This window comes from Cucurbita pepo, chromosome LG11 (genome assembly GCF_002806865.2).
Source record: "Cucurbita pepo subsp. pepo cultivar mu-cu-16 chromosome LG11, ASM280686v2, whole genome shotgun sequence".
Taxonomy (NCBI): Eukaryota; Viridiplantae; Streptophyta; class Magnoliopsida; order Cucurbitales; family Cucurbitaceae; genus Cucurbita; species Cucurbita pepo.
This window is the reverse complement of record NC_036648.1, coordinates 4718514-4732271: the sequence shown is the minus strand read 5'-3', so window position 1 is coordinate 4732271 and position 13758 is coordinate 4718514. Positions and strand designations below refer to the sequence as shown.

The following is a 13758-nucleotide window of genomic DNA, read 5'->3' as shown; positions in this document are numbered from 1 at the left end:
CTTCTTGTAATTGCTCGTTTGGGTACATGGAAGTGATCAGTTGTTGGATTCATATCAGGTCATCTATTCCTGTAGAAAGTATCAATCCCCAATTGAGTTCCTGTGCTCTAAATGGGGTTGAAGAGAAGAGGACGACGAGGTTGATGAGGAATAGAGAGAGTGCACAACCTTCCAGGCAGAGGAAAAAACATTATGTGGAGGAGTTGGGGGATAAATTGAGATGTATGCATTCAACCATTGCTGAATTGAATAGTAAGATATCATATGTGATGACTAAGAATGCAGGCCTGAGACAGCAGCTGAGTGGCAGGGGTATGTGTCAGTTGAGTGGCAGGAAAAAACATTTTGGTGGTCTAGTTTCGGTAGTGAATGACATATTTGGCAATGTTGAAGGAGTTCCTGGCACGTTAGCATTTGTTGGTGATAGGTTATACAGTCAAAGTCAAAATCGAGGAAGGGTTTTGAGAGTCGGTAAGTATTCGAATTTATCTCGTGAGAAATATGATACTTTGAATCTCTTAATATGTGAGGAAATTCATAGGAAAAAGGCGGACAATTTCGATGCCTATTCTGATGCAGGATGGTCGAGAGAATTGGGGATGTCTTCGGAGCTTTTTCAGAAGAGGGTTTTCTGGGAGGAGTCCGGCCATGACTATGCTTCGTTTTTCAAGGAATTAGGAGTTTTGAGAACTCGAGCAGATCGAGCGCGGTCTAGACAGGAGGCTTTTGATGGGCATATGACAATTGGTAGGGTTTTATATGAGCACCAACTCTTCAAGGAGGCTCTTGTTAGCTTCAAGAGGGCTTGTGAGCTGCAACCTACTGACGTGAGGCCGCATTTTAGAGCTAGGAACTGCTTGTATGTTCTTGGAAAATACAAAGAGGCAAAGGAAGAGTTTCTTTTGGTATTGGAGGCGGTGGAGATTCTTTGTCCTACCCATTTTACAGCTTTGAAACTGCTGGGGAGTGCTTTATTTGGAGTAGGGGAGTATAGGGCTGTCGTTAAGGCCTTGGAAGAGGGCATATTCATGAAACCAGATTATGTTGATGCTCACTATGATTGTAGATGCTTTGTATAATTTGGGTGGACTTTGCATGCACTTGGGTTGTTTCTCGCCATTCTTACTCCCATTTGCACAGGTCCCCTTGAAAAGAGAAAGCGGGTGGCATGCGATGCCCTTGTATGGCAACCTGTGAACGATTGTGGCACTTAGATCAGAAAATTTGATGGAGTCGGGTGTATCAAATTGTTGAGGGCCATATATGTTCCTAGTCAAGGATCCAGTGAGATAATGGAAGTCCATGGGCAGACATACGGTTGCACCAAGTTGAATTTCTTCGTAGTCTCGGAGTTAGAAATAAGCTTGCATTAAGGGAGGCTGTCAAAATTAGTGCAACTTATTGTGAGATGGAATTAGTCAAGTTGTTAAGTATTCATTTCCATTAGTAGTCAACGTAAATGTGTATTTCAGGTGAGTCTTTGTAGGGGTTATTTATAGAATTTATTTGAGTTTAAGTAGGAGCGTCACTCACGGTAAAACCATTATTTCAGTTGTCCCTATATCTTTTCTGTGAGTAATAATAATTTAATATTTATTCACACCTTTTAGCATCAGATATTGTGACAATAACAAACCGTAGAAAATCTGAGAATAGAATTAAACGTTGTAAATAACAAAGCCAATAGAAAACCTCAGAATAGAATTAAAAAAAAAAGAATTAAAAGAGAAAAAAAACGAAAGAGAGGAAGATTTTAAGAGAGGAAAGAAAGAAAATTAAATTGATTTAAAATGGGCTCCGTTCATAGATTTTAGGAAAGAAAAGAAAATTAGAATCAATTGAAAATGATTTCGGTTAATTGCATAAACATTTTAAGGAAAGAAGAGGAAATCCGATATGGCAAGTACCGTAAACATAATTAAAAAAAAAAATTGATGATTCATTCTTGATATTTTTAGGAAAGAAAACAAAATCAGAATCAATTAAACTAGGCAGAACAATAATTGTGAACTGAACGAAAATATGAGGAGATAAATAGAGTGACGGTAAAAAAATGGAAGATATGAAAAATTATTATAACTTGTGCCTATTAAATATAATATTATAACCAACCATATTTGGATCGAATGATCCAAGCCGCATGAAATATTAATAATATTGACATATTTCTAATTTAAGTTTTATTGCCTAATACAATTTAGAAACAATGAAAACATGAAATTCGATTTTGATTGTGGTCGTTTTAGAGTCGTATTTCACATTTTTAGTTGGATTATTAATTAAAATGTGAAATACTAACCAAAGGATGACGAACGGTGCGATAGGAAGTGAACCCCGGCAACATTTGGAGTAGCTCACAAAGAATGGGAGCTTACGTTAATTACATTAGGGAGTACTCCGGCTAAGGCCAACCAAGTAAGTGGTCTTACTATATGATAGACTAAAAATTGTATGAATTATAATGATGTATGAACTATGTCGTACGATGTCGTATGATAGTATGTGATGATGTATGAGTTATGACGATGTATGAACTATGTCGTACGATGTCGTATGATAGTATGTGATGATGTATGAGTTATGACGATGTATGAGCTGTACCGTATGATGTCGTACACTAGTATATGATAATGTACGAGTGTATGATGATGTATAAGTTATGAAGATGTATGAGTTATGATGCTTGATGATCTGCGTAGTATATATATATTTCGATGAATGACGTACTTGTATGCTTTATGCACTTTATGGCAATATGATGAGTATGATGATTGCATGACGTTTACCTTAATATGATGATGTTTTCCATATTGAGCATGCTATATGATGATGAATGTCATATTGCATCATGTCGTTAGATCGACATAGGACACAACCCAAAGAGCATGAAAATGATATTAATATAAATATCCACGAGTATGTGTTACCTAGAGTAACAAAGAGATGAAACTAGAAGGTTGTGTCAGAAGAGACATTAGGATGGATTTAGAGGGACCTCATGCATATTGTATGTTCATAAGCATAGGGCTACTTCTCCTAGAGATGACGAGTGCGAACGCGCATAGTATGATGATGAGTGCGAATGGGCACAGATGAGGGTGTTCATGAGGCGCATGACACTATGGGGTTCCGCTGACCTTCGGCCGTCGCTAGAGATTAGCTCGACTATAGGGTCCAGGGGGTGTGCGAGCGCCCTGGGGATTCACACTCGCACGTGTGAATCGTGTGTAGGGAAGTACTACACATCCAATTTGTCCGAGACTAGAGGCCACCCTTATGATGATTAGAGATAGGTCCCTAAATCATGATTGTATGTGTTTGCATTTGCATGGCCCCCTATAGTGGGGCCACTTACTGAATATTCTTCGAAATACTCAGGTCGTGTGCTATGTCATTTTTCAGATAAAGGCAAGACGCGCTTGTACAGAGGACAACAACATTGCGAGCAGAAACTATGACACGTGCATAGGGTAGACTCATATTTAAATTTCTAGTTTTAAGTTAGAATAGGTTGTTTTGCATTTCATTGTTTTTAATTATTTTGTATTTGTTTTTTTTTTATCTAAATTTTAGTATTTCGTATTTAAACACGTAAGACCATGACTGTGTTTTCGAGAGAAGAAGTTGTTTTTAATGTTTTGTTCGAAGTTTAGATTATAAATGATGTTCATGTAAGAGTTATATTTCTGCATTATGGATGAGCATGAGACGTTAGTAGCGACTCTGAGTATGTGGAAATTTAGGGTCGTTACCACTAGAGTAACACACCCAACGTCATCCATATACTATAGACTATTTAGGTTAATACTTGAACATAATTCTACCGTATATTAACTACATATTGTTCAAGACTACAATAATAACTTTGGATCTTTTATAAAATGGATAATATTAAATTGTAAATAAAATAATCAAAATTATTATTAAAAATTAAATAACTAATTACCAGACTTTATGGTATAAATCCCAACCTCACATCTATTTTAGAGGGTGAGGCCTCATTGATCAAGTTTCCAAAGTCAGTCTACTCCAAGAAAATTGAAAATGCATCAAAATGAAACTTAAGGGGAGACATGGTGTGCTCTCTAAGACCTATGGGCCTTGTGGCCTAAGTGAACTTATCTTATGGCACATATGTGTGTCGTAGTGAGGGCGAGCATTGCGAGACAAATGTCTTGGGTGACTTGTTTTGATATGGGTGTTTCAAGGATGGTGTCATAGTGCCGACATTGCGCCCTTGCCCATGTGTTGAAAATTGGTATATGCACCCGCTATCCAATACAGGGTCCGTAAATGATTTGACATGGACTTAAAGGGTCCAATGCATCAATAGAACCTAACGGTTGGATGTTCGCGAGATGGGTCTTTTCTCAACGAGCATGACCGAGTGAGCTATGATGGACGATGACATCTAGACATGTATGTCATGTGTAATTGGGAACCAAGTTGACAATACGAGAGACCTTGACCTCGAGTAAAGACAAGGTTCAGCCATAAGACTTGCCCTAGTGTAGAGACAAGTCAGTTAGATTGTAGACAATTGAACATGCCATACGACAATGTGAGTGATCAAACAAACTTAGATTCTTTCGATTGGTGAAGGCAAACCTCGCCTAAGATCTGACAAAGTTACAAAGACGGACAAAAATATATATGAGGTTTGAGTTTCCCTCCAAACTTGTCATGAGCGTGTCATGGTCACGATACCACACAATTGAAAATATACGATCGTGACACTCAACCCCTACTTTTATCGACTCCTATTGTCACCAATCCTTATAGGATCGAGTTGTAGCCCTATTTTTAGGTTAAGCGGGTTGACCCGACCAAAAAATTATCAAACCCGAATCAACCCAGATTTTTAATTATCCAATAATTAAATCCAACCCAAACGGAAGAAAAAAAATATAACCCAACTCAACCTTTACGATTCGGGTTAGATAATTCAGATCGACCAAATTTTCAAATCATTTGAACACGTTAAAATATACTTCTTTTATTCATGTTTTAACATATCATTAAATATCATATTAATTTATTTTATGAACTTAGCCTTAATAATTTTATTTTGTCAANAAAAAAAAAAAAAAAAAAAAAAAAAAAAAAAAATCACAAATCTTCCACGTTACGACACAAGGTTCATTCCACGTGTACGATTTGTGGGCCCCACACAGACATTTTCCTCCTCTTTTTCCTTCCCTGATTTGAATAGACAAAATAATAGAAAAAAATATATCAAAATATATCAAAATATTTTTTATTATTTTATTATTTTTTTGTTTTTGACCAAATTAAGAAACGCTCATCCCTTTTAACACTCCCTCTCCCCTTCGCCTTCCCTTCCCTTCCCTAGATGAAGAAAAAACACAAAATTTAACGAATTAATCTGAATTAAATTCTCGTTACATTTTTTAATTTCCATTAATCAAATCCCTAATTCCAAAATCTCCTTTTGTTTCTTCTTTCTTTTGTAATGGCTTAGTATTTTAATTAAACCCAGAAGAAAACCATGGAGAAAAGGGGCATTTAATCTGTTAGGTATACATAGTTTACCCCCTTTTGANTTTTCTGGGTTGGTTGTTTCAATGAAATCTATTTCCATTCTTCCGGATGCTGTGAAAAGCTACTAATCTTCTCTTAAACTTCCGTGGATTCTTGGTGAATTTTCTTGGACTCGATTGTCTAGGGCATGCCCTGGAAGGTTTGTCTTCTTTGTCTTATCTGGGTTTTTCTTTGTTCTATTTGGGTAATTACTGTTATGGTCGTTTTTGTTGGATTAGTTCTTAGGGTTGGATCGGATCATTAGGGTTCTAACAATCCCTTCATCAGTTTTGATTTTGATTCCCTTTTTTTGTCCTAATTTAGGTTTTCCTTGTTCCTGATCGAGTGTTTTGTTTATTTTTTTTAAAATATAAAAATGGGTCTTCGTTGGATTGTTCTGGGTTGCATGAATGTTACTGTGTTGTTGCTTTGGCCAATCTCTGTGAGCTCTGTTAGTAATATTTTAACCAAAATTCTCAGTTTCTGATCCTTTTTTTTTTCATTCATTTTATGAAAAGTGTGCCATGTTCTTAGTTGTTGTTACTGCCTCATTTGGTAACCAAATAAAGAAAAGCTTATTTATTATTATTATTATCTGGATGGTATGTCCCATGGTCATATTATATGTAGATTGAGGAAGTATATGATGTTCTTCAGTTTTCTTTTTTGTCGTCGTCGTTTGTTCTTGATCAGTTATTTAGTTTTTACGAGAATGTGTCTTATTACTCGAGATTGTTTGATGTATATTGTCATTTCTTTTAGTGTTCCAAGTGCTTATTTTTGTTCATGGCGTTGATTGTTTGAGTTTGAAATGAACATGTTTATCGTTCTACGATTTTATAACTTTGCGAGTTACTATTTCGTGAGCTGAAATTGTCGATGATATTACTTCTGGTGGGAGTGGGGAGGGCTGAGTTGTTTGATATGTCTTGCAGATGTGGTGGTACTGGATACTGTTTTTCTTACATACGACATAGTTGCTCTGTTTTCAGGTAAGCTGTTTGTAGCTCAAAAGTTAGATGTGGGATTGTTTTGATTGCTGAATTCCTTGTATAGTGAACACTTCGAAGAATATCGTTACTTTTTTTTGTGGACAGTGATATGGGGACAAAGCTTATAAGAGCTTGCGTTGAAGAAGATAGCGATGATTTTCCATCGGTTCCACCAGGTTTTGAGTCATATATATCCTTTTCTCTAGGGAAGGTGCACGATCATGAAAAACAAGACGGTTGTGTCCCTGCTAGTGTGTCGGCAACCGTCTCTGAATCACAGCCAGTTAAAGTGGAAAGTGAGGTAGAAGTTGCCAATGTTGCAAAAGTAACGAGATCCCTTCGGCGTAAACCATGTGTAAACTATAGACAATATGATTACTGCTCTGATGATGAGCTTGATACGAAGCATCTAGATCAGGTTGGTTTTTGGTTGTTCTCTTTCATTGTTGTTGTGATATTCTGCATTATGGTTTAATATCGATTTCCTTTGGTTTCGGTTGCAGAAATTTTCTTTAAGACCTTCTCTTTCGAAGGGAGTCATTCGTGGATGTCCACATTGTAATAATTGCCAAAAGGTCATCACTCGAATCAACCTTCATTTACAACTTTTCTAATTTATTATATCGCTTTTTCACTTTTAAGCACAATTCTTAATTTAGCTTGAAACATAAATCGATCAGGCACCGGGTTTTGAGTTCAAAGAATAGTGGGAAAGGCTAGTAGCTTGAACTGACCTACTACCCATTTTTGCTGCTCTTTCTATCAATACCTTTTCTTGAGAATGTTTGATCGAGTAGAATCTTGAACAGGTTATTGCAAGATGGCGTCCAGAAGAATCGTGCCGACCAAATCTCGAGGATGCACCTGTGTTTTATCCAACTGAAGAGGTGTTTATCAGTGCTTCTGGATTCGTGTATCATCACATTTTTCCCTCTACTTCTGTGAAGTGATTTTTAAGTTTATTGTTGTGAATTATCTGATATCCGAAACTGTCACAACTATGGCAGGAATTTGGAGATACTTTGACATATATAGCGAGCATTCGAGCAAAAGCAGAACCATATGGGATTTGTCGTATTGTCCCGCCTTCTTCTTGGAAGCCTCCATGTCCCCTGAAGCAGAAACATATTTGGGAGAGTTCTAAATTTGCAACGCGTGTCCAAAGGATTGATAAGCTTCAAAACCGAGATTCACTAAGAAAGAACTCTCGGTTTTGCAGTCAGATGAGGAGGAAAAGGAGGAGGGGTAATCGAAAGGGGGTCGATGTTACCATCTTAAATGGAATAAATGGAGATGCTGGGCCTTATGAGGCAGAAAGATTTGGATTTGATCCTGGTCCAGATTTTTCTTTAGCTTTGTTTCAAAAATATGCAGATGACTTTAAGTCTCAGTATTTTAGTAAACCGCTCGATGATACTTCAAAGGGTTGTAACCCATCGATGCTGCCAGAGAACGAACATTGGAAACCATCTTTGGAAAATATCGAGGGCGAATATTGGCGGATGGTAGAGAAACCAACGGAAGAGATTGAGGTTTGTATTTGAGTGTTAATGTTGGAATTCTTTTGTTTTTCTCTTTCAGATTTATTTATTGGTTTAATTACAAGTTTAGTTCCTGAATTTTCAAATTTGTGTCTACAAGGTCCCGGTACCTTAAAATGTGTATAACGTCAAAAATCAAAGACAAAATCCCTTCCTGGCTGACGGGTCTCCACACTTTTTATTTTGCTTGTCTGTTCCGCATGCGCTTTGCGCAATTCGGAAGTGGCTAAATCTGTCGAAGGAAGGTCTATGAACGAAACACTCTTTATAAGGATGTGGAAACCTCTCCCTAGTAGATGTGTTTTAAAAACCTTGAGGGAAAGCCCAAAAGGGAAAGCCCAAAGAGGACAGTATCTGCTAGCGGTGGGCCTCAATCGTTACAAATGGTATCAGAGCCAGACATCGGGCGATGTGCTAGGGAGGAGGCTGTTCCCCGAAGGGGGGTAGACACAAGGTGGTGTGCCAGTAAGGACACTGGGTCCGGAAGGGGGGTGGATTTGGTGGGGGTCCCACATTAAGGAACAAGTGCCAACGAGGATGCTGGGCCCTGAAGGGGGGTGGATTGTGAGATCCCACATCGGTTGAGGAGGAGAACGAAACACTCTTTATAAGGGTGTGGAAACCTCTCCCTAGTAGACACGTTTTAAAAACCTTGAGGGAAAGCCTGAAAAGGAAAGCCCAAAAAGGACAGTATCGGCTAGCGGTGAGCCTGAGCCGTTTCATGTGGGCTCATAGATCCCTGAATTTCAAAAGTGTCTAATAGGTCTTCAAATTTTCAATTTTGTGTTAAGATCTCGACATGTTTAAAGTTTATAAAAGTTAATTGATCTATTAGATATAAAGTTAGAATTTTAGATTTAATAGATTTCTAAACTTTCAATTTTGTGTCTAGTAGGATTATGAATTTTAAAAAACGTTGTATAGATCAAGGATCTCTAACACACTTGAAAATTTAGGGACCTATTTGAAACAAAGTTGGAAGTTCACGGACCAAACAGACACACCACTAGACACTTTTTGAACTTCACCACTAGACACTTTTTGAACTTTAGGCACCGACCGATGCTAATCTGAAAGTTAAGGGACTAAACTTGTAATTTATTTGTACTACCCTTGTTCAGTGATCTAAAATTTTTGGTTTCTCTCTTTGCTAGGTTCTCTATGGGGCTGATTTGGAAACTGGAGAGTTTGGCAGCGGTTTTCCGAAGAGTTGCAGTCAAGAGGGCTCGACATCAGATGAAGAGAAGTACGTAAAATCTGGCTGGAACCTCAACAACTTTCCGAAGCTTCCTGGATCAGTTCTTAGCTATGAGAACAGTAATATATCTGGAGTCCTGGTACCGTGGCTGTATATCGGGATGTGCTTTTCGTCATTTTGCTGGGTGAGGCTACTTGTGTCTCCGTTTTGTGGACTCTTTTTGTCGGTCCTCTTTTGTTTCTTCATTTATTTGAACGAAACTATCACGTGAAGGCTGATGAACATTAAATTTGTATATTACTACACAAAAATCCCTGGCATGAAGTGTTAGTTTATTTCTTTTCGATAATTGCTTGAATTGATCGCTTATGTTTGATTTTTCGCTTCAATTTGCAGCACGTTGAAGATCACCACCTCTACTCTCTGAACTACATGCACTGGGGCGATCCCAAAGTCTGGTATGGTGTTCCAGGAAACGGTGCCAGTAAACTAGAAGGCGCTATGAAAAAGCATTTACCTGACCTCTTTCAAGAACAGCCCGATTTACTCCATAAACTGGCAAGTTCCTTCGCTAATCTGATAATGTCGTCGGTTTATATGGAATTTTTCCCCCAAGCAGAAAGCAGTGCAAGTTTTGTCACATTTATATTAGTATGTAGTAGTGTGTATTAAAAATGGCAATAATATTTGCAAAAATATGATTTTTCGTAATTATGTTTGGCCAAAATGTTCGTCTAAACTTCTATCCGTGCGCAGGTTACACAACTTTCTCCGTCTATATTGAAAACCGAGGGTGTGCCCGTATATAGGTGTATTCAGAATCCCGGAGAGTTCGTTTTGACCTTCCCTCGTGCATACCATTCGGGATTCAACAGCGGTTTCAATTGTGCAGAGGCAGTTAATGTAGCTCCAGTCGACTGGTTGCCCCATGGTCAAATTGCTGTAGAATTATATCGTGAACAGAGACGAAGAACTACTATTTCCCATGATAAGCTATTGCTTGGCGCCGCACGAGAAGCTGTGAGGGCACATTGGGAACTAAATTTTCTGAAAAAAAATACTTTGGATAACTTAAGATGGAATAATGTTTGCGGAAAAGATGGCGTCTTAGCAAGAGCATTCAAGGTAAACAATTGCTCTCTCCCTGTCACTCATATTTACGGATTAGCGTGTATCGGCAAAGAGGTTTCTTTGTCCATGTATGATAACTGTACTTGGCTGTTATCGTCTGAATTTACGAATTTTAAAACTCGTAGTTCTAAGAGACATGAATGAATGGAGTATGAGTTCTATTATCGTTTTCAAACAACGTTCGGAGTTGAATATTCGTATCATCCCTAAAAATTGTTTTGTTTGGCAGACTCGTGTCGAGATGGAGTGTGCAAGGAGGAACCTTCCTTGCAGTTCTTCAACGGCAATTAAGATGGAGAGCAACTTTGACGCCTCTAACGAGAGAGAGTGCATTTCATGCCTCTTTGACTTGCATCTGTCGGCCGTTGGGTGTCATTGTTCACCGGATAAATATGTATGCTTGAATCATGCAAAGCAGTTGTGTTCTTGTGCTTGGGAGAAGAGAATTTTTCTGTTCCGCTACGACACCAGCGAATTGAACGTTCTTCTTGAAGCATTGGAGGGTAAGTTAAGTGCAGTATACAGGTGGGCGAGGCAGAATCTCGGTCTGGCGCTCAGTACGTCAAGGGAGTTGAGTACTCAATCATCAACCATGTCCCTTGGGAAGCCTCAATGGAAAGAAATCTTGAGGCAATCTTCATTATTGCCCACTCTAACGGCTATTGATAGCGCTTCTCATCATGCCAAAACGTTATCTACCGTTAATGGTTCGGGAAAGGTAGTTGAGCAGCAAAATTATAAATCTGAGGTGAAAAATGAAAACCATGACCTTGTGGCAACGAATTCGAGGCATACCGATTCGCAGTCCTGTAAGGAGGATACAAATGCTCTGAATTTGGATAAAATGTGTACTGAAAATGTGATACTACTGAGTGATGATGAAGGTGATGAGCATAAGAAGACGATTTCAAACGGCGTAGCTGAAAGTTTATCAGTAAAGCCGCTCGAAACCTCAAATCGTTTCGCTGATATTGATTCTAAGGCTAGCCTGTGCAACTACAATGATAATACGAGTCTGCACAGCCCGATGACTGATGCAACGACCATCGAAGAAAAGGAAGTCAACTTGTTGATTGAAAGAAAATCGAATAATTGCCAATCGAGCATTGTTCCTTTAAATAGAAACGCAGCTAATGCTATTCAGAACAACAATTTTTCAGAAGCTGGGTTAGGTCATAGTAATAAAGTATTTTCAGCTTCAACGGACATCGATTCTCGAAAATCACAGACTTGTGGCTCGGGAAAACCGAATGAGGGTAAGCATGGAAACGTGGGAACAAGTGCTACCTCTTGTGTGTTAGACCCTAGTAGAACCACTGCAAGTTTGTCCTGCAATCAAGCTAATATGGACAGATTATTGAGGCAAAAGGGTCCTCGAATGGCGAAGCTAGTTCGGAGAATTAACTGCAACGTAGAGCCTTTAGAATATGGAACCGTGCTCTCAGGAAAGTCTTGGTCGAACAGTCGGGCCATTTTTCCGAAAGGTATTAAAATCTCTGCTTTCGTGTTTTAGTTAGATATTGAAAGACAGATCTTGACCACATATTTATGTTGTATTTTGCAGGATTTAAGAGCAGGGTCAAGTATATAAGCGTTTTAGATCCATCAACTTTGTGTTACTACGTGTCTGAAATTCTCGACGCCGGACGGGAAGGACCTCTTTTCATGGTAAATTTAGGAGCTTCTCGGATAGGGCTGTTTTCTGCTTTTCGTCGTGGTCGTTATTCTTAGTCAGAGTTTTCTTCATCTCGGCTCACAGAGAGTGGCCTCCTGTCGTGTTTTGGTCATTATTTTGTGCCTGTTTCCAAGTTCAAATGATTTAGGCTATGGTATTTTGGTCATTAAACTGCAGTCGAGTTCCACCCTCTCGTGTCGGTCGTGTATTGCTTCTGTCTGGTTGTTCAAATGTGCGATCTTTGATTGTCCCGCGACGTATTATACTTAGATTCTTTAATATCTTAACAGGTTGTTTTGGAGCATTGTCCATCCGAGGTATTCGTTCACGTTTCTGCTGCTAGATGTTGGGAGCTGGTTCGAGATCGAGTTAATCAGGAAATTGCAAAGCAACATAAGTTGGGTAGAATGAATCTTCCTCCTCTACAGCCTCCTGGGAGCTTAGATGGCTTAGAAATGTTCGGATTCACTTCACCGGCAATCGTGCAGGTAAACCCATTACTTAAAAACTTTCGATACCTCATGGACGACTGACCGACATTGTCGAAAACTCGCAATGAGCTTGTTCCGAAAGGAGAACTTGTGAACTCTGCCTATTCATGGTTTTTCATGCATTTGATATAGGTGCATTTGCTTTCTACTTATGCAGGCCATTGAGGCAATGGATCGAAATCGAGTATGTTGCGAGTATTGGGACTCTCGGCCCTATTCTCGGCCTCACGTACATAGTACACAACTGTCTCAATCGACAGAAATGAAAACGACCGAAAGGAACCATAGGGGGGTCGATCCTAGGCAAGCTGGAGTCGATACAATAGTACTTAGGGGATTGTTGAAGAAGGCAAACATTGATGAACTAAACTTACTCTATACCGTTTTAAATGATAGTAGTAGGGCAACGGTCGACCAAGGCGCGTTGACTCGGCTTCTTAACGAAGAGATTCAAAGTCATCGAAGATGATTCATTGTTCGGTTTTTCTTTTTTGATTGATTCGACTGAAATAGGGCGGCTTTAATCAGAATTTTGTGTAAATACAGAGGGGTGGTGGTGGGTATCAGGATGAGGTCCTTTTTTGTTGTACATGCTTCTTTTAATCTCTTATGCTCATATTCTAAGTTCCAAAAAGGGATTAGAGTGTAAGGTGATGATACCCAATACATATAATACACATTCTCTCATAACTTTTTTAATTATTTAAAGGTTTAGTGTAGAACAAGTCAAATCTTTTGTGTTCAAATTCAATAAAATCCAATTTCTTTTACATTCTTTGCTTATATACTTTGGATAAAGTTATAATGTAACTGAATGTGTATTACAAGACATGTACGTTTTTTTATCTTACATGTTTTCTAATAACCTGTCAATATGTGTCAATGTAACTGTCTCCTAATAATTGCTGGATGTGCATCATAAATATAATGTAACTGTCTTGTAATAATTGCTGGATGTGCATCATAAGTATGTACAATCATACCCAAAAGACCTTCTCCGGGATTCACTCGGAAAAAGAAGAAAGAAAGAAGAGGAGAAGCGCGATCTCATGATCTCGAGACAGTTTCGCGCCACAGAGAGGAGCCTGGGGGAGTTTGACCACAAGGTCAAAATGAGAAAAGAGAGACCAACTCGTGAGGACTAGTGAGTAAGCTGTGCAATAGATATACTTTTTTTTTTTTTTTTTTT

At 38.6% G+C, this 13758-nt stretch overlaps 1 protein-coding gene across 1 annotated transcript; it reads left to right on the top strand.

Moving 5' to 3' along the window:
* Positions 1-5562: 5562 nt before the first annotated feature.
* LOC111805164 (putative lysine-specific demethylase JMJ16) lies at positions 5563-13338 on the top strand. The gene is made up of 13 exons (XM_023690089.1): positions 5563-5701; positions 6477-6533; positions 6639-6951; positions 7037-7108; positions 7343-7420; positions 7541-8065; positions 9229-9456; positions 9669-9830; positions 10029-10397; positions 10633-11887; positions 11968-12071; positions 12369-12566; positions 12727-13338. Exons 3-13 carry the CDS (start codon positions 6643-6645, stop codon positions 13036-13038), a joined length of 3612 nt encoding a protein of 1203 aa, XP_023545857.1. The 5' UTR covers positions 5563-5701; positions 6477-6533; positions 6639-6642; the 3' UTR covers positions 13039-13338.
* The last annotated feature ends 420 nt before the right edge of the window (positions 13339-13758 follow it).